Below are 18,361 nucleotides of genomic sequence, written 5' to 3' on the forward strand. Positions count from 1 at the left end.
TGCAGTGTTCACATCAAAGTGCGAAAATAATATGGATCAGTGCCATTGGCATGTTTTCACTCAGTGCTCACCGTTCATGCTCATGGAACGCAATTGTTTATGTTGGATACATTTCAGTTCATGTCATATCCTGTGTGTCCTCTACGGCTTCAACAGATTTGCAAGCAGGGAATTGTACTGGAAATGATACGATGAAGACTTCCATACTAGGTCAGGATGCCTCCCTAGCTTCTACTGAGCAAGACCCTAGCCATGATTTTAACCATACTGAGGTTGAGAGTTCAGGGTATTAAAAAATCCCATTATGTGTAATTTTCTATTTCTATTATTAGATAACGAAAATACCCCAATTCCCAGAAAAAGCAGAGGACATGATATCTTTGTCCTCAATAGTTACTATAGCAGCTACTGCCTCTTTAGATAAATGCCTTAATTAGTAAACATTTCTGCCTTCATATTATCATTAGACTGTATTTATTTGTCTTCACATAACCAATGGCTTGTATCTATTAGAAATGATTTATTCAATGATCTAGTTTGTTTTCATTCCTGTTCAGTCAGCACTTAACTTCATTGAAAGTGCAACGTTTCTGTCAGAGGAATCAAACTAACTAAAAATAAACAATAACATCATATTCGTACGAGAGCCACAGACTAAAATCCCTCCAATAAGTCAAATCACAAACACATTACACAGTAACACCATTCATAATTGATTAAAAAATCCAAAGAATGACACCAACAATGCATCTTGAGATCCACAGAATCCAACAGTAAAAAGGAAATGTAAATTACAAAACAAAAAGAAAATCCATATGGGTCTTATAGTCTCAAATACGAACAGGAAATAATCTTTATAACAGTAAAACAAATTAAAAAAAGACAAATGAGGAAATAAACAAGAACAATAAAATATGAATTATCATTAAGTTAATATCTAGTAAATATTCATATTCAATATTACAAGTCTAATATTTTCTAAGAAACATATTCACTGTATTCTGTGGTGCTTAAAATACATTGGTCTAATTTGGGGGATTTTTATAAAATGATTATTGATGGTATTTGTGATTTGACTCTTCTGTAATTGGTTTTTGCATCAAGATGTTTATTTTTCATTCTTTTCTTTTTCTCTTTTCAGTGCATGGACGGCACTTAATTAAGTATTTAGCTGAAGAAAATCTGGTTTCCCTCATTTAATATGTAAATGTCTGTAGCAAGGTGCTCCAAGACCGTAGTAACATCAGCTCTACCCGTGGAGCCTGTGGTGTAGGTATAACGTTTCTATCATTAATTGTTCTCGAGTATCTGTGTTTACAAGAATGTGTCACAGAGAGACGCACCACCACCGTAACAAGATAACGCTACCATACGAGAGAGGACTACTGTACAAGCAGTTTTTATTAGTGAAACAGTGGTTCCTGTACATGAGACTCAATGATTATTAGATGCCCCCTCTCACTGAAGTGAACACTGTAGGAAATCATCTGTAGTATCACAACTGCAAACATTTTGCACAAATAAGTAAACGGCAACATAACGCAAACTAAAGCTGTGAGTTTCTTTTAGTACCCAATCAGACCATTAGATGGAGATGGTGGGCTTTCCTGACAGGGACCACGCTCTCTGGCTAATCTGGCAACTAGCCATCAAACTCAGCATAGAGAGGATGCAGATAGGGTAGGAGGGAGAATTATGCCTTCAAATACACCTTAAATACTGTGCACTGTCTGGCTGCATTTGATAACATGCTGCTTTAGAAGCAGATTGTGTTATCAGTCTCTAGGGTTTGATGTCAGCCTGAGCACAGACACACAAGATGAGGAAGAAAGGGATAATGGGGCTTAGCTTTGATCATAAGAAGACTTTTTTTTTTTACGCTTTCATGACTACAATCTGAGTTTTGATGTCCCCTCAAGTTTTAACTAAAGCCTTGTTCTGCTGCTCAGAATCAGTTGAGAAAAATCTACTGGTCTGGACTGCAGCTGTTTTCTCACCAGCTTTCTTGATCCTCTTGCGTTCTTTGAGCTGGTAGGGTTTGTGGTCGTGCGAAAGAGGAATGGCGTTGCCGTCTTTATCACAAAGAACTCCACGCGAGTCTCCAACGTTGGCCACCGTCAACTCCTTATCAGACAGCAGAGCCACCAGACACGTAGTACCTGAACGATGGAGAAAGAGAGATGGAGCAGGTGAAGGAAGTAGATGACAGCAGAATTAAATGTGGGCTATGTGTAATGTTCGGCCAATATTGAAACAGGGTGCATTGATAGAAACTATTCATACATAAAATAACAAGACAAGAATATATGTTTTTGGCATCCAGCAAATCAAGTACCTGACAAATCATACAACAACACTAAGACTGGCTCACAGCCAGGCTAGTGGCAATGTGAGGCTAAATGCTAGCGTCAGCATGCTAACTGCTCATAATGCCAACGCTAACATGCTGTGCTATGTTAACATGCTAATATTTGCTAACTAGCTCTAAAGACAGAGTGCAGCTAAGGCTGATGTCTTCGGTTTCTTAGGTATTTGGTAGAAACCAAAAGGAGCGGCCAATTTAAATTGACCAGATGATGAGGATCACCAAAGTTATTACAATTCATCCTGAGGGGGACATGAAAGAACCAAATTTCAAGGCAGTCCATTGAATAGTTGTGGAGAGATTTCCCTCAAAACATAAAATGTAAACCTCATTGTAGCGCAAGAGGAATCACCAAGTCGTTAGGGTTCATCCTCTGGGGTCCATAAATGTCTGTACAAAATGTCTGTGCAACCCATCGAATAATTGTTGAGATATTTCTATCTGGACCAAAGTGGTGGACCAACTGACACACCGATATTGCCATTCATAGAGCCACTATGGCCAAAATAATCCAATATTGCTATAAACCGGTCCTGCTTAGAAATTAAACTCATGGCATTGTCATATCACCCAACCCTAAATATAGCAACCTTAATTAAAAAATCAGTAATCTGGGGAGAACAATTGCCTCCTTCCCTCCTGCACTCCAATCAAACCCATGAATCATATGCAAACATTGCCAAAACTCTTTGAAGTAACTTTTCTTCCTTGCACCACGCTCTGAAACGCTCTCATTTCTTCTCCTCCTTCCTCTCTTTGTTTAGCTTCCCAGTCAGGCAGAACAGAGTCTGGACTCAGAATCTGAGGCCTATTGTGTGAGATCCAAAGTCCTGTAGAGAAAGAACAGATCTGCCTGTTTGGCCATCTGCTCACACAGAGAAAAGACAAAACTAGAAGAGGGGGTTGGGGGGAGTAGCGGGTCTTTCTGGTCTGGATCACCCGGACAGAGAGAGAAAGAGAGAGAGAAGGTACAAAATGACCTGGAGGTAGCGGTAAGAGTCACACAAAGCTGGTTTAAATGCCATCGCAAGAATGTGGATGACCTACTAACTTTTGAGACTTCCCTAATCCCTTTAAATGTCCACATCTCGGTGTGACGTTGACTGTCCTGACAGTTTATGTCTCAGGCGGTTGGTGCTAAGCTGAATGAAATAAATCCATCTCTCCCATGAATGGTGCTCCCATTCAGTTCACAGTCAGTCCGTGCTGCCCCTGAGCAGTCACAGTATGTGAGAAATGAGATGCGGGGGGGAAGGGGTGGTGGATGTAGATGAAATAAAGAGTAAGAGTTGAGGAGGTGTGGAGAGCTAGGAGAGAGAAGGGGAGAGAAATGAGGAAAAACAGAGAAAAAGAGATTACTCCTCAGCAGGACAATGATTTTATTACTCCCATTTATAGCTTTGGGTGAGAAAAAAAGTGATAAACAGGGAAAATAAGAAGGAACAGAAAATAACTATGAGAAGAGCACCGGCTGGAAGCGAGGCTCAGATGAATGAAGTGAATATTGATGCCACTTAATTGTAAATGACTTACTAAATCTTTAACACAGTTTGCCAAAAATCCATTTCTATTAGTTACATCATTGTATGCCTCCCTAATCCTGCTGCACGTCCCTATAGCTGCCGCTGCCATGCTGTCCAGCTAATTATCCATATCTAGTTCCCATGGCAATAGAGATAATAGACTGAAGTGCCTTCCTTGCACACCCTTCCCCAATTAGCCCCGCCATGCCAAGCACACGTTCAGCATTCCCTATTAAAATGGCACCATGGCCTGCATGCACCCTGTGCTCAGGCTAATTATTGGCTTAGCTTGGCCAGGCACACCTTCAACACTCCAATAAGATTAACTTCTCAGCCCGACTCCAATTTGTATCATTGCACTGATTCACTCTTTCAGAGCTATAGCAAAAGACCCCGAGAGTGTAAGTGTCCATATAGCACCAGAATACGCCTCATGGATTTATGTTCCTCACCGAGCTGCTTGGCATTTAGGTGAAAAATGAGAGGGCAGGACTGCCGCCACCCTGCTCACCTCGGCTCATTGTCTCAAAGCCTTTCTAAAAAACACTACCTGTCCATTTGTCCACCCACTGCAAGGCCCCCCCCCCCCCCTCCCCCTCCCCCCCCAAGAGCCATCCTGTCTTACCTGACCTCCTTGGACTGTTAACATTTATAGCAATGCTATTTTTAGCATTTTGCACTGGGAAAAAAAGCATTTTAAATTGCTTTACAAAGTCTGTGCAGCGCTCTGAATTTGCATACTATATGTCACTATGAAGCTTTCAAAATCTCTGCCTTCTATAATGCATCATTCTTTTTCCATTCTTTCCTTTCTATCCTAAAGAACTAGCTGCCTCTGGGCCAGCCTCAGCCTTTTTGAAGCCTTCGTGTGAGATTTCGCTTTGGGCTCCTGTGTACATTTGAACCAATTATTCATTCAGAGTGCTTCCTGTTCCCTTTACAATTCTTATGATACAAATTAGTTCGTTTTTTTCCCCTCATAACCTGCAGTGGCTTTGTGGTCATATCTGGGAAAAGCATGTGATCCGACAGGCCTATGGATCTGTCTCTCCTCTGATTCTGCACAAAAGTTACGGCAACCTTAGCATTGCACTCTTCTAACATTGTTGGACTCGTGATGGACAGTTTTTTTAAAAAGGTTTAAAGTTGACGCAGCAGAGCCAGAGATTGTCAAAACCTGGTGCGACATGACCCACAATTCAACCCGACAACTGACAGTTCAGCGAGAGATTCAGATGCGTTATGCTAGTAGCGGCTAATGGAGCTATTTTTAACTGCACGCCCTAGAAACTTGTAGTCTTTAACTCCAACCAACGCTGCCCACTGCGCTTTACAACTCCTTTCATGTATTCAATAGTCCCCAAGACCCGTCAGTCAGTAGAGTTCACCTTTAAGAGAATCAATCTACTTCCTATTCACACAACCAACTGGGTGCAGACACATAAAAAAGCACCTCTGTGCCTGGAGTCCTTACACACTGAAACGACTTTGAACATAAAAATCTTTTTCATGTGGAGGTCAGATAGTCGGACCACAACATCAAACTTGCAAAGGCTGGAGATGATAGATAATTCATCACAGTGAAAAACTTTGCCATTTAATGGTCGTGCAGTCCTGCAGAGAGCAAGAACCGCTTTAAAAACGCGTCTCGTTCAGGAAACTGAGGCATTAGAAATGTAAAAGTCTGCTGCAAAAAAAACGCTGCAATGATGAATTGTGTCGTTGTATAACCATAACTGTCATATATCAGATGCCAGAGCCTGTCAAACCTGTTTGGACTGTGTCAACTGTTTAATCAACATTATGTTCGTGTCTCCGGGCTACACATTTCACAGCTCACTTTTGTCTATACAGCACATTAATAATCGTGTTTCATCTTTTTACGTATTCTTTGATTTAACTGAACTTGATTTCAGGAACCATTTTGTCTTTTTGTATCCTGCAGCTACACACTTCTGTGCTCCTCTATGTTGTCTATCTGTAGGTCCACAATGTGTCACGTGACACAACTTATTCTGTAAAGCAGGACCCAAAATACAGTCAAGGCACTTTATTATTGATTATATTATATTACCAACCGTAAAAAGTTTGATCCATTTGCAATCCTTTATTGTACACCTACACATCCTTTATCTATTTCAACACAGCAGCTTTAAAAAACGCCTCACTGGATCGTATTCTTTAACGCGCAGCCCTGTGAGCGAGCGAACCACAGACGGAGCTACACGCACAAATAAACAGCAGCAAGCAGTCTCAATTAATGATATCCACACTGACTTAACTTTGGGTTGAAAAAACACCAACAGTTGCTTTATCTCTATTCCAGTTACACAGCACAGACTCAGATACTCATGTTTGGTCTTATTATGATAAAAAAAACAAAAAAACATGGGAGAATCACAAGTCCTCATTAAATTTCGTCAATCCCTCAGCTCCATGAGAACCTGTAGGTCCACTTTAAGTCACTGAAGCCTCAGTGTAGCTTAACTTCCAAAGGCATCTATTCAGATCGCTTCACTACTGTAGCATGAATCAGATAAATAGAGTAAGTTAAGAATTGTTGTGACCTGTAATTAACAACTAAAGTCAGAAAAAAATACTTTACGATAACGTTCACAGTGAACATAACTGGGGCTATAGGACCAGATGTACAGTCCAAATTGCGTTGCTCTCTTTATCGACACACAACGTGAACTAAAGGAGGAAACGCTGAAGAGTCTGACCAAACCACTGCAAACTTGCAAACATACTTGGTGTGAACAAACATTGAGTTAGGGGGAGTGGAATGTAAAGAGTTCCTTAAAGGTTCACAGAGACAAAACAACAGTCCAACCAAAGATTAACACCATTGGAGTCAGAGCAGAAAAATGAAATGACTCACAGCTGTAACAAAACCACGGCGTCAACATTCTGCTAAAAATACTCCTCGCAGCAAACAAACGCAAAGCTGAGAAAAGCAAAAAGTAAACGACTTAACAAAACTGAGCTGCACTCTGAAGAACGTTTTGAGAACATTTATATTGTCTCTGGCAGCTCAGGAAAGCCTGGTTAATATTTCTACCTACCAAAGAGGCCGTGGGTTATTATAGGGCTAAACTCTAAACAAATACATTTTCTCTCATTGCAATATCAATTCTGCTTTCTGGGAGTTCAGCCTTTTGCCCGTAAGACACTGAAATGATGCAGTGTGTGTGTGTGTGCGTGTTCATGTTGTTTGCTTTATGTGTGAAGAGGTCTCATTCTCTACGCATTCACTGTTTTATCTCACCTGTACATGAAACATTATTTTATAATGTAGTGACTAAATACAGTATACAGAATGTTTAACTCCTGGTATGTAAAAAAGCATTTCGTATTTTTCTCTTGCAGAAGATGGATGATGAAAATACTTTGTCCCCCACAAATTCCTGCAATCCTAACCATTCCTATTGTTCTATATTGCTGCTGGTAACAATCACTACTGAGTTTTGGACTAATGCACTGCTGGACACTGTTGGGTGCTTGCGTGGGTTCAAACGCGTGCCGAGAGACATGCCACCCTGCTACATGAAGGTTAGTACCTACAGAATACCACACCGCATTACGGAGACTGTTTCCATAATAGACTAAGCTGCTGGACATTCCATCAAAGTCCCATCTCTCTTATCTTACTTTCAAGCGCTTTTGTTGGCTGATAAACAACAGAGGGATGAATGAACAGGGCGATAAATCTGATACGCTGTTGTCCTGGGGACTGGGGGCTGAATTGAGAGTGAGTCTCTCTATTTCCCCTCTCTCTTCCTCCCCTGCCAGCTTAATTTAGGCCCTGATTGCGACAGAAAGCAGGGAGCTGTGCACCCTAAATGATGCGATTGTTGAATCAGATACAGGGACAAGAATGCACAACAATTACCTGATCAGCAGATTCCCCCCCCCCCTTCCCTGAGCCGCTGACAAGAAAGACAAATACTGCAGCAAATTCAATCCCTTCCTTTCCAATGCTTAGATCTGACAACGCAGGAGCATTTTCATTGTAATGGGGCTCGACTGTAAACGTTTCTATAAGCTCAGTGTCAGGCATTGATAGAAATATAGTCGGATGTGGACAGATCTTTGGAGCCTGGATGCAACAGGCCAAGTAGCTTTAGAACAGAAGTAGACAGAGGGATCAGGAGGCGAGATTTACATCGATCACAAAGAACAAAAAAAATAAAAAAATAGAGTCTGAAGAAGTTGAGAGCAGGTGAGTACAAGAAAAAGGGTAATGCATCTGCAGCACATGACCTTTTTCTGTTCGGTAATAATCGACGGTCGCCTCCAGACTGGAGGCCCCCAGGTCATGAGATTCTTATTCTTCACGTTAACAATCAGTGTATCATATGACCCATCGTTCTCTAGAGGATGTGAGGCCCTCTCAATGGCCCTTTCATACCAAAACACCCCCCCTCACCAAACCAAGCTGTCTGTGCAGGTTGTCTGGTTACATTGTTCACTGGTTTTAGTTGCGTCGCTGTGTTCAAAGAATCTAAGCAATTAACGTTGTTACTATTATCTGCATGTGCGATGGGCAAAACTTTGAAGCTAAAACCAGGAGTGACAATGCCATATATCCCTGTCATTAGTGCGTAACACCAAAACCTCTTCACTGCGTCTCCATTTGTCCAGCGCTCACTCAGCTTCTCTCATTTCAACTCTCTCCCCGGCAAGTTCAATAAGCCAAGAATGTTTCTGCCGTAGCATAAAGAAATTGATCTCCCTTTAGGATAGATGTTACAGATGTGGATGAGAAAGCACATGCTACTCATTAATCTGCTGCAACTACCTTACTGTTAATGACTTTTGTGATGTTCTTCATAATCTATTCTCATGTACAATCTATGGTCATAATCTTAAAAACAAGGTTGTTATGGAATCAACCAATATGTTGATGAATGAAGCCTAAAAGTCTCTAAATTGCACTGTATGAATTTGCTCTGGGACTTTTTCTTCTCTACCACAAAGGTTTGTTTTGGTTAACTCAGATCAGACTTTTTCCATCACCTTTTGTATCCATGTTCTCATCCCCCTTTGAGCGCCCCGCTTTCCTTTCCTCCCTTTCCTGTCTTGTCTTCCTCTTCATTTTGCCTCCTGCACAGGCCTCTCGTCCCTCTCTACTGTATAGCTCTTACCAGCAAAATGTCCTCCTTCCCTCTGACCCCTCTTCTAGCGCTTTTCATCCATCATTTTCCCTCTCTAGCGTCACCCCTCCCTCTCTGCCTCTCTCCAGAGATAATTACTACAAGCCTTGTGAAGATCAGCTTGTATTTAAACAGCTGAATAAGCACAGCCTGGGGGTGCTGACAGTCACTATTCAACAATAGTCAAGTGAAACAGTGGAGTAGAAAATAATAGCTTGGGTGCAGCTTTATAGGGCACATTTAAAAACATCTCTCTGCACTAACTGCCGCTGTTATTATTGTGTCCCCCAGTAATGAGCATCACTTGTGGTTAAAATCCATCTGTATGTGGCCTCTGCGCTCTATTGTGGCCACACATTCAAGCTGATATACTGCATGCAAACATTTAGGTCACTGCTAATTGATGAACCGGTGTAGCATCGAGACAAACAAACCCACTGCAGGAAAGATATCCCCAAAATGTCATACATGCAGGAACTTGCACACATTTTTGCATGGATACAACGGAGTATATCATAGTTATGTGTACGTGCTTTTTACAGTTTGGGGGAGATATAAGCTTATGTGGTGTATAACAAACAAAAACAAATACACACACACACACCTGCTTCATTGTAAGTGGCAGAGAGCTTGTCCAGCATTTCTCTGTCCAAAGTCAGGATCTGCTGCTCCAGGATGGAAGGATAGGAGAGGCCGCCCCTCTCCTTTTTTTCATCTTTCTCCTTGTCTTTTTCTCTGTCTCGCTCTCGCTCTCGTTCGTGGGTCAGCAGCTGCTGGCGGAGCGCCTCGGGCAGGTGGGCTTTGGCAAAGTCAGCAGCAGCCTGAGAGCAGAGGGAGACAGAAGAAGAGTTAAAAATCTGTTTTAGTCAAAAACCCTATCAGACGTGTTACCTAAAGACTGAAACCAGTGAAAGTTCTGTTGACCAACACATCATTTAAGGCCAGCAGAGGTGTAATAAAAACCTGACTGCCAATAATCAGGTTCAAAAGGAGTGATTCCTCTGAGAGAGAGACCATAAAAAATACATTATAACATTATTGATACAGAATATTCACGTTGTAACATAGTGCCCATTGATATAGGAAAAAAACAACCGTATACACTCGCAGTATATTTGGCAAGTGGCATACACATCCGGTTACAGAGGCAGTAACCTGATTGTCCTTTCTTGCTTGCCAAAGCAGATGAATCAGAGATAAACAGAGATGAAGAAAGAAAAAATGCATCGCAAGCTCACACTTACCCCCCTGCTGTGGGATAGAGCTGAGCCAGAGAAACAGTATCCTCACCTCTATCCATTTTACTCCACAGATAACACCGACTAAATCTCTTCTCACACATCCCCACCGGCGTTTCAGAGCAAATAATGCCTCCCTCCGCTGGCTCAGAGCCAAACAGGGAAGACAAGCCAGTCTAAGGTCACAAAGTTTAAAAAAAGTTCCAAGTACAAATGTCAGACAATATTCTGCCGACAGGCCGCTGATCTGCAGCATTTATATTGCTCATATTTCATACCTGGTTTGTAAAGTCTAACTAGCCCGCAGTTATTAAAAAGCAGTGGATTAAGAAAAGAGAACGAGCCAGTTGAGACTGCAGAAGAGAAATGTTATGATGATTGAGGTCATATGGCAGAGACCCACAGATGAACCCATATGTCCCAAGTGCTCACACACTGTCCTATAGTTAGCTATCTTCCTATCCATACCTTCATCTCTCTCTCTCTCTCTCTACATCTCACTCTGCTCAAGGAAATTACTTTCAAGAACCCAGATAACCCTGCATGCTCTGCCTCTTCTCCACACATGAAAACAACTCATCTACTCCTATTTCTTTTCAGTGTTATTGAAGCTTTTCATCTGCAAGCTCCGTCACACATCCCCCATCTCCTCCAATGAAACCCAAATGCTTCCAATTTTCCATTTCCCAAAGTCCCTTCTCTCTGCTTCCATGGTGATGTTCAGTCCAGAAATCACCATGGATCTTCCTGACACACTCCTCTCTCTTGTCTGAAGACAATCGCAGTTGACATACCTTCATCCTGCGGTTACCACGCAGAAAGCGGGAGTCATACACTGAGCTCGAAAGGTCATAAATAGAACAAGAAGACTTTTGTCTGCTTGGGTTATTGCTGTGCCAATTACCGAGCCGTTTAATTGTCTGCCTGTCAGTCCTTCACAAGGCACCGGGGCTCACAAAGGCCTCTTCCCAGCTACATTCCTCTAAACCATTTGACTGCGGTCAATCTTTGTGACTGCATGTGTGTCACAGTTTGCAGAGACAGCCTTGACAGAATGGGAAGCGGAGGCTAAGTCTTGATTATCGGACAATCTAACCCGCTGGCTAACCCGATCGACACATCAAACACCTGGCTGCAGCCTCTGCACCGGCTTAGAGGATGAAAAGAGGGAAGGGTGGATGAGTGAGGGTTAGAGGGGATGGACGGGGATGAAGACAAGATGGCAAGGATCAAGCATAGTAATATGGTTGGAAACAAAATGGGTGATGAGATTAGGGGTTGGCATAGGAGCACAATGGAGGAATGCAGGAAGAGCTAATAGAGGAGAGCAGAACCTGGATAAAATAGAGCTATTCCTGCCAAAAGAGACATAGACAGGAGTAAAAGCAGCAGATGTCAAGAACTAAAATGATTTGCGTTCCAATGCGCAGCAGTGGAGAAAGAAAGACAAACAAAAGTTCTACATTCAGTGTTAGTCACCAAAACACACTGTGTGTATCCTTGAGGTCTGAGAAATGCGTGGAATGCATTTGCGGAGCCTATTTTATTTATTAGTTTAAATCATCCTTTCATCTTCTTTCCTGCCTTTGTTGGTGCACTGCTACGTTCGTTGGTGCGTTACCGCCATTGATCAGTGAAATAGCGTGAGACCAACAGCAGGATGTGAATTGCGCCGCCTGTGCCTGATTGTGTGTACTCGTGCGCAGTGCAAACGAAACGAGGACCCAATCGCAAAAAACTACGAGCTACTAGTGGTCAGAACTCCACAGTGTACATTAAACTACTGTATAACCACAAAACCCACAAAAAAGGGGTGAGAGACGAATGTATTGCATGTCTCAACCTATTGGTGGGATTTTTGTTTCACTTTAAGCCACGTCGCAAGATGAATAACTGGTCATCTGATGGTTGTAAGTCAATCAGCTTCTAAATGCTCCACAATATTCACCAGATACAGCAGTATGTTGGGGCGGCGCTTTAGAGCTTTTACACTGAAAATGTCCTTCTGAGAGAGCTGAGAATCAATCAAAAACGTAAAGTCAAATAATATCTAATCCGTTTATATTTTACTGAATGAAATTTAAGAAAATAAAACAATAATTATGTTGAATAATGCCAATGTTTTTGCTTGGTAACTGACTTAAACAATTCATATATTATCAAATTTCTCCATTTTCTCTGGATCAAATCATTGATTTCAAACCTTATTGGGAGAAATCTCTCTTTTGCAGTTGAAGTTACTATTGTGACTCCCAGTCCCAACACAGGAGAGTTGGCTGTGCAGAGCGTCACATTGGGCTCTCCTTCACACCACACTTCACATGCACCGCACACGCGGCCACAAAGGCCTGTATGCACATACAGTAACCACACACACTCACAAACACCTTCCTATCTCAACAAGGCCACCTACAGACTTTCACCCGTTCTATCATCTACCCAAACACTCCCTCCTGCCTGCTCACCGTGAGCCACTCGGATGGACAGCCCAACAGACATAGTCAGGTCTTTTACACTCCCATCAATCACATCGCCAGGCCGGCAGAAGTGAGGGAAGTCATCTGAGTTTTCCTTTAGAAATCACCCTGAGGGAGTTTCATAACCGAAGGAGAAAAATCTCTTTCTGCGGTCTCTCTGACAGATCAAGCAGGCAGATGGAGAGAAGAAGAAGAAACAGCGGAACAGAGCCGGGAGAGACCGAGGAGGAGAGTGAGAACTATTCATTAGCATCACTCAAGCACATCATTAAAGAGAGAAAGAGAGACGGGCTCCCCAGTTTAAGATAGAAGTGACAAAAAAAACATCAAATCTGGGAAATGCAGAGAAAGCAGTGGATACTAGATAATAGAAGAGAGAGTCTGGAGGAAGATCATTTTGAAATATTTCCCTTTGTTGTTTTGATTTCCACAACTCTTAAATTAAACAAATGGAGTATAATGACACCTAAACAGGGCAGAAAGGGCTGCTGCTCTAGAAACACGACACTGCAGAGTTCAGTCTGTCCACAGGGCCGTGGAGAGCATGAGCACGGAGCCCTAATTTAATTATGTCACACCTGAGCTTTGTATGTGCCACGGCTGTGCCAAGGACAGGTTGTGAGTGGGACTGTGTGTGTGTGTGTGTGTGTGTGTGTGTGTGTGTGTTGGTACAACGTTGTCACCGTTTCATAAATAGAAGCCGTCTCATTTGTACTTAAAGAGGAATGTGAAGCAGGCTAACAACACTTGGGTCCAGTACACTTCAACACACTCATCGCACTCAACTCAAATTAATTCTTGACATTGGAAACTACAAAACGACTTCACCCCCAGGTCCATTTAATAGCCGTTTTTGGAGCTCAGCTTCAACACAAAAGTCAACACATGAAGTAGTTTAGGTGCATTTACAAATCCGTGATAACTGAGCAAACTCCAGGTGCTGAGGAAAATCATTTAATTTAATTGAAAGCTCCAGAACAGCTACTAAATAGACCTTGTGGTGACCCGTTGGCTTTAATTAGTTTTTATGCTGACTTATGTGTTGTCTATTTATCTTAAACTTGAGTTAAGATTTTCCTTTGTCAAATTATTCTTAGTTTGTTCTTTTGCTTATTATAAAGTTTTGAGATCTTATTTTTCTTAAAGTAAAAAAAAGAAATCTCTCTGCAGCCATCTGCATGACACATTTTCTTTCTTTTAATCAGTTTTGTTGTGTTGGGTCTATAAGCGCATTACATGTTGAGCCAACCGACATTTATATCAATGTTTTTAAAAAGGCCCAAAATGTGTATTTTGTCGTAGAATATTTTTATGTTAATCGGGAGAAGAGAGTGATATTCGCAAATCAAAATAATCCAAGTCTCCAAATCATTCAAAGTTGTCCTTTTCCATTTATTCTCTTGCAAGAGGGAGAATCCCCCAACACAGCTCTTCACACAGAGACTGCTGGGAGCATTGTTCAACATCAGTTCAAATCCTCACACACTATATACTAAAGCAGAAACAGTCTCCTCCTTCAGACAGGTCAAAGGTGTCTTACGTTGGTTGATCTGATCTTCCATTTTTCATTGATCTCATTGTCATTCTCATTTACATTAACCTAAACATCCCCAGGACAGGAACAAACCCCCAGTGTGACCCTTTGATCATCTTCCTGTGTCTGTCTTTACAGTCCTCTAAAGTAAACAGTAACTCTCAGTTCCTGATCTGATCATAAATCATGTTGACACAGAGCTATCTGTTCTTACCCCATGTTTGGACAGAGCGAAATGTCTAACTCTGTTCTTCTAATGTTTCTAAACCATTTCATGATACTGATATATATTTTTTACCATTACAATTTTCACCTGTAAATAAAGCAATAAGGAAATATTTATATTTTTTAAATCAAAGTTAGCAGCGGAGTCCCCTCACCAACTAAAATATTGACCTATTACCTCAAACAAGCAACACTGAAAAATTCTTTTTTTGTTTTTATGAAAACTGAATACTGCGACTCAACATTTTGCTTCCTGTGCAGCGTGAGCCTGGAGCCAGATTGGAAGTGTTTGTGTGGCCTTGTGAACACCCCCTTTGTGCCCAAACACAGATTTTACCCAGGCGTCCCAAAACTATTTCACTTCCCCAGCTCTTAAATCTCTCCTAAAACCACAACAAACATTCAGAGCACAGATGGGCTGAGGGATGGAGGTCTGGGGTGGAGCGACGCTGGTGGTACTGGGAACCTCACATCTCCTTTAAATGCCAACACACACAAGCACACGTTGCTACAATAGCTCAAGAAACATTCAAAAACAAACCACTCTGAGAGCAACCTTCGTATTCAAATACCGGTCATGTCTCAGAGGGTGTGTGTAATGGCCAACACCGTGCTGCGTCACTGACAGCGTAAAGAGGACATAAACGACTTCGGTTTAAAGTGAACGAGGATTTCAGAAGCGAAAAGCAGAGCTATAAAAGTGGATCAGGACTGGAAAGTTGAATAGAAATCCATTAAAAGTGGCAGGAAATGCTTCAGTGCCTTCATCCTTCAGAGGGAGAGGGAGAGGGAGAGAGAGACATGACATACTGGCTCCTTTCTCTCTCCGACTGTGAAAGAACGAGAGGTGTAAGACTGGGATGATAAGCCAAAGCCTCCGATTGGGTGAACATCTGTCCCACATCAGCAGACGTCTCATTCAAAGTCCCCTAAAACTTGAGTTAACACACAAAGACCTGCCCCCCCACCCCCACCCCCACCCCCCACCCCCCACGAGGACAACAGACCGCAGGTTGTTGGATCCTTCAGTTGCCAATAAAGTGGATTTTACAGCAAAGGTGACCGTCTAGCGACTCCCTAAACACACACACACACACACACACACGCACAAACAGAGACACATCCTGCCCCTCTTCACTTATAAAGTGAAGGGGACTGTCACGGAGTTGATTCGCATTCAGGCAGTGAACAGACCCAAAGCCATCAGTCTGCCTCTACACTCGCGTCACACATAACTTGGAGTGAGATCTCGCCGTGTGTCCTTCCTGTGACAGCCGGGTCCATTAGAGGAGGTGAAAACTCATATTAAACCTAAACAGTCTATTAAAAAGAGGCCGTCCGGCTGATCCACAGCTTCCTGCAGCCTAACCTCGCAGTAGGAGCACCCCGTCAGTGTCTACGGCCTGGACATCAACTCAATAATAGACTGAGGTTTAGTTTATAGAGAGGAGGCTCAGAGCATCATTTCCGAGGCTCGGTGGTGCCAGAACATGATTCATATTACCGCTGCAGCATGCAGGGATTTGAGCTGCTCGTATTACAGCCTGACCGATATACTGGATATTTGTTGATGATACCGATATAGATATCTGAGTAATAGAACAATATATAGGCTGATAATATTATATTAATACACACATTTGTGATGAGGATACCTTAAATTGATCTTATCAAGATGTGTACTGAGTGAGATATTGAGCATATGTATCAGTCATTTTCAGACATTGGCTGGTGAGGTCAGTAATTGGGCAAAGCCTCTGTGCCTCAGCTTCAAATTTAGAAGAAGAAACAACGTCTCTAGTGACAAGAGTTTTGACAACAACATCCTAACTCAAGGTCCGCTTACTAGCTTTTTTTTTTTTAGAGCTTTCAACCGCATCTCAAAGTCAGCGGACGCATACTAAGTTGTCATGGAACCCCCATGCAAAGAAAATCATTACATTTCTAAAATAAAATTGAAATTATGACTTTATTTTTGTGAAATGCATTCGTTTACTTGGCTACCAGTTTCCACAGACTTCCTGTATTTGTGCTACGATCAGCAGACCCTGAACTAAAGTCTGTCCGGGACACGCGGAGATGAAATTGATGCCGACTCTGCATAAAAGTGGTGTATATTTCACAAAATGTTGGCCTGTTTCTTTAATATCCAGCATCATGCTTGGGCCCTCTTTGACCTTTAACCATGCAGGAGCCTTTCCTGTCTTTCTTGCCTCATTATCTGCCAGCTCTCTACTGTCCATACAACCCTCCACTGCTGTGCTGGAGAATGAATTATACATATAGTTATTAGCCTATATGACATAGGCATGGCTTATCTTTTAAATCATACATTTCACCAGCAAATGAGCACCTTACCATAAATTCTTAACACTGTCACAAGTCTGCTCGGCTGCGATGTGTTCAGTGTGTCTCTAAAAGGAGTTGCAGTGGTGAACGAACGATGTAACTTTGTATTCACCTGGAAGCAGCAAAAAAAAAAAAATCATGGAGAATATAGAGATGCTCACGCTGACGCTCACACAGCCCCAGCATGGCAGCAAACAACGTTCAGACAACCATCTTAACTTCCACTCAAACAGAGCTGCCACAGTGTAAATGTGGCAGCCATGAAATAAATGTAGTGCTCGTCATTAAACACTAAAGCCCTGTAATAATCGACATATGTAGTAGCAGTGCTGCGGGGGATATAGTCTTGTGTTTGTGTGTGTGTGTCACAGGCAGATAGACGGAAACAGGTTTTTTCTTTTCTTTTGGCCCGGGTGCTCCGCACGTCATATTCCTGTCTCACGGACCGCAGGGGTTGGCAATTACAATAACGCCAACTGGCATGAATCAGCACGGGCCATAAACACCACAGTGAGGAGGGGTGTGGAGGGGGGGGGGGGGGGGGGGGGTGAGTGATGGAAGCAAAAAAGATGAAATGAGGTGAGAGGAAGAGAGCAGAGGTGATAAAATCATTTTAGATGTGCACCCAGGTGAGAAAAATGAGGAGAGAAAAAGAACGCGGATAGAGAATTGCTTTCTAGTTTCTTGGAAGTGTGGGACTGATTCAAAAATACACACACACACACACACACACAGGTTGTGCTTCACTTTCACGCTTTTTTCAACTAATTCAATTTTTTTTCATTTTTCATTGTTGTGCACGAGTCCCAGAAGGAGCCTTGAGTGACCGCAACACACAGAAATTCATTGATAGTGTCACTTTATTTCCAACTGATGGCTCATTTGTTTAGCTCCATTTCAAGCAACACTTCAGCCATGATTAGAGGGTATACATGCTGGAACACGAAGTCACTGTGAGGGTGTTGAGTGGTGTTTCTGCATTGTGATCTCAGCAGTATAGTCTATTATTACCAAGAGCTACCAACAACAACTCACAGACCGTTGTCTTTACTACAGCTGTAAGAAAACAAATGATAACTCTGAATAGATATTACACATTCCTACTACATTACAGAGCAAAGAAGACTTCCCACGAGTCTCCTCTTCCAAATCTCCTTTAGGAAACAGACAGACTCTGGTCATGGGGGGGGGGGGCTGCAGAAACAAATGGAGCAATGTCACCGAGTTGAGGGGTCAACATTTCCTGCACAGATGAGCCTTTGTTTTCAGGGAGGTGAAATGCATTATTGATTGTTAAGTGCAAGCCAAGGCATTGTATACCAAGGATGATGTAGCTCTATCCGTCTTACTCGTAAAACAGAATCAGGACATTGTTCCGATTCTATCATGTGACATTAGTTTATTCATCAGTGTGGAGCTGAGACGATTAATCAAGTAAATGGATTTTGATTAGGAATTTAAAAAGCACAAGAACCTTTTTTTTTAATTATATTT

The 18,361-nt window shown here is 42.2% G+C and overlaps 1 protein-coding gene across 1 annotated transcript in view; it reads right to left on the reverse strand.

Moving 5' to 3' along the window:
• The window catches only part of ppm1lb (protein phosphatase, Mg2+/Mn2+ dependent, 1Lb), a 40,533-nt gene that overhangs the window by 2,210 nt on the left and 19,962 nt on the right, over nucleotides 1-18,361 (reverse strand). The window contains exons 2-3 of the mRNA XM_079165992.1: nucleotides 9,649-9,865; nucleotides 1,998-2,159 (exon numbers count right to left, since the gene is read on the reverse strand). Coding sequence (XP_079022118.1) covers nucleotides 1,998-2,159; nucleotides 9,649-9,865 — 379 coding nt within the window. The remainder of the gene's footprint in view (nucleotides 1-1,997; nucleotides 2,160-9,648; nucleotides 9,866-18,361) is intronic.

This window comes from Pholis gunnellus (genome assembly GCF_910591455.1).
Source record: "Pholis gunnellus genome assembly, chromosome: 9".
NCBI lineage: Eukaryota > Metazoa > Chordata > Actinopteri > Perciformes > Pholidae > Pholis > Pholis gunnellus.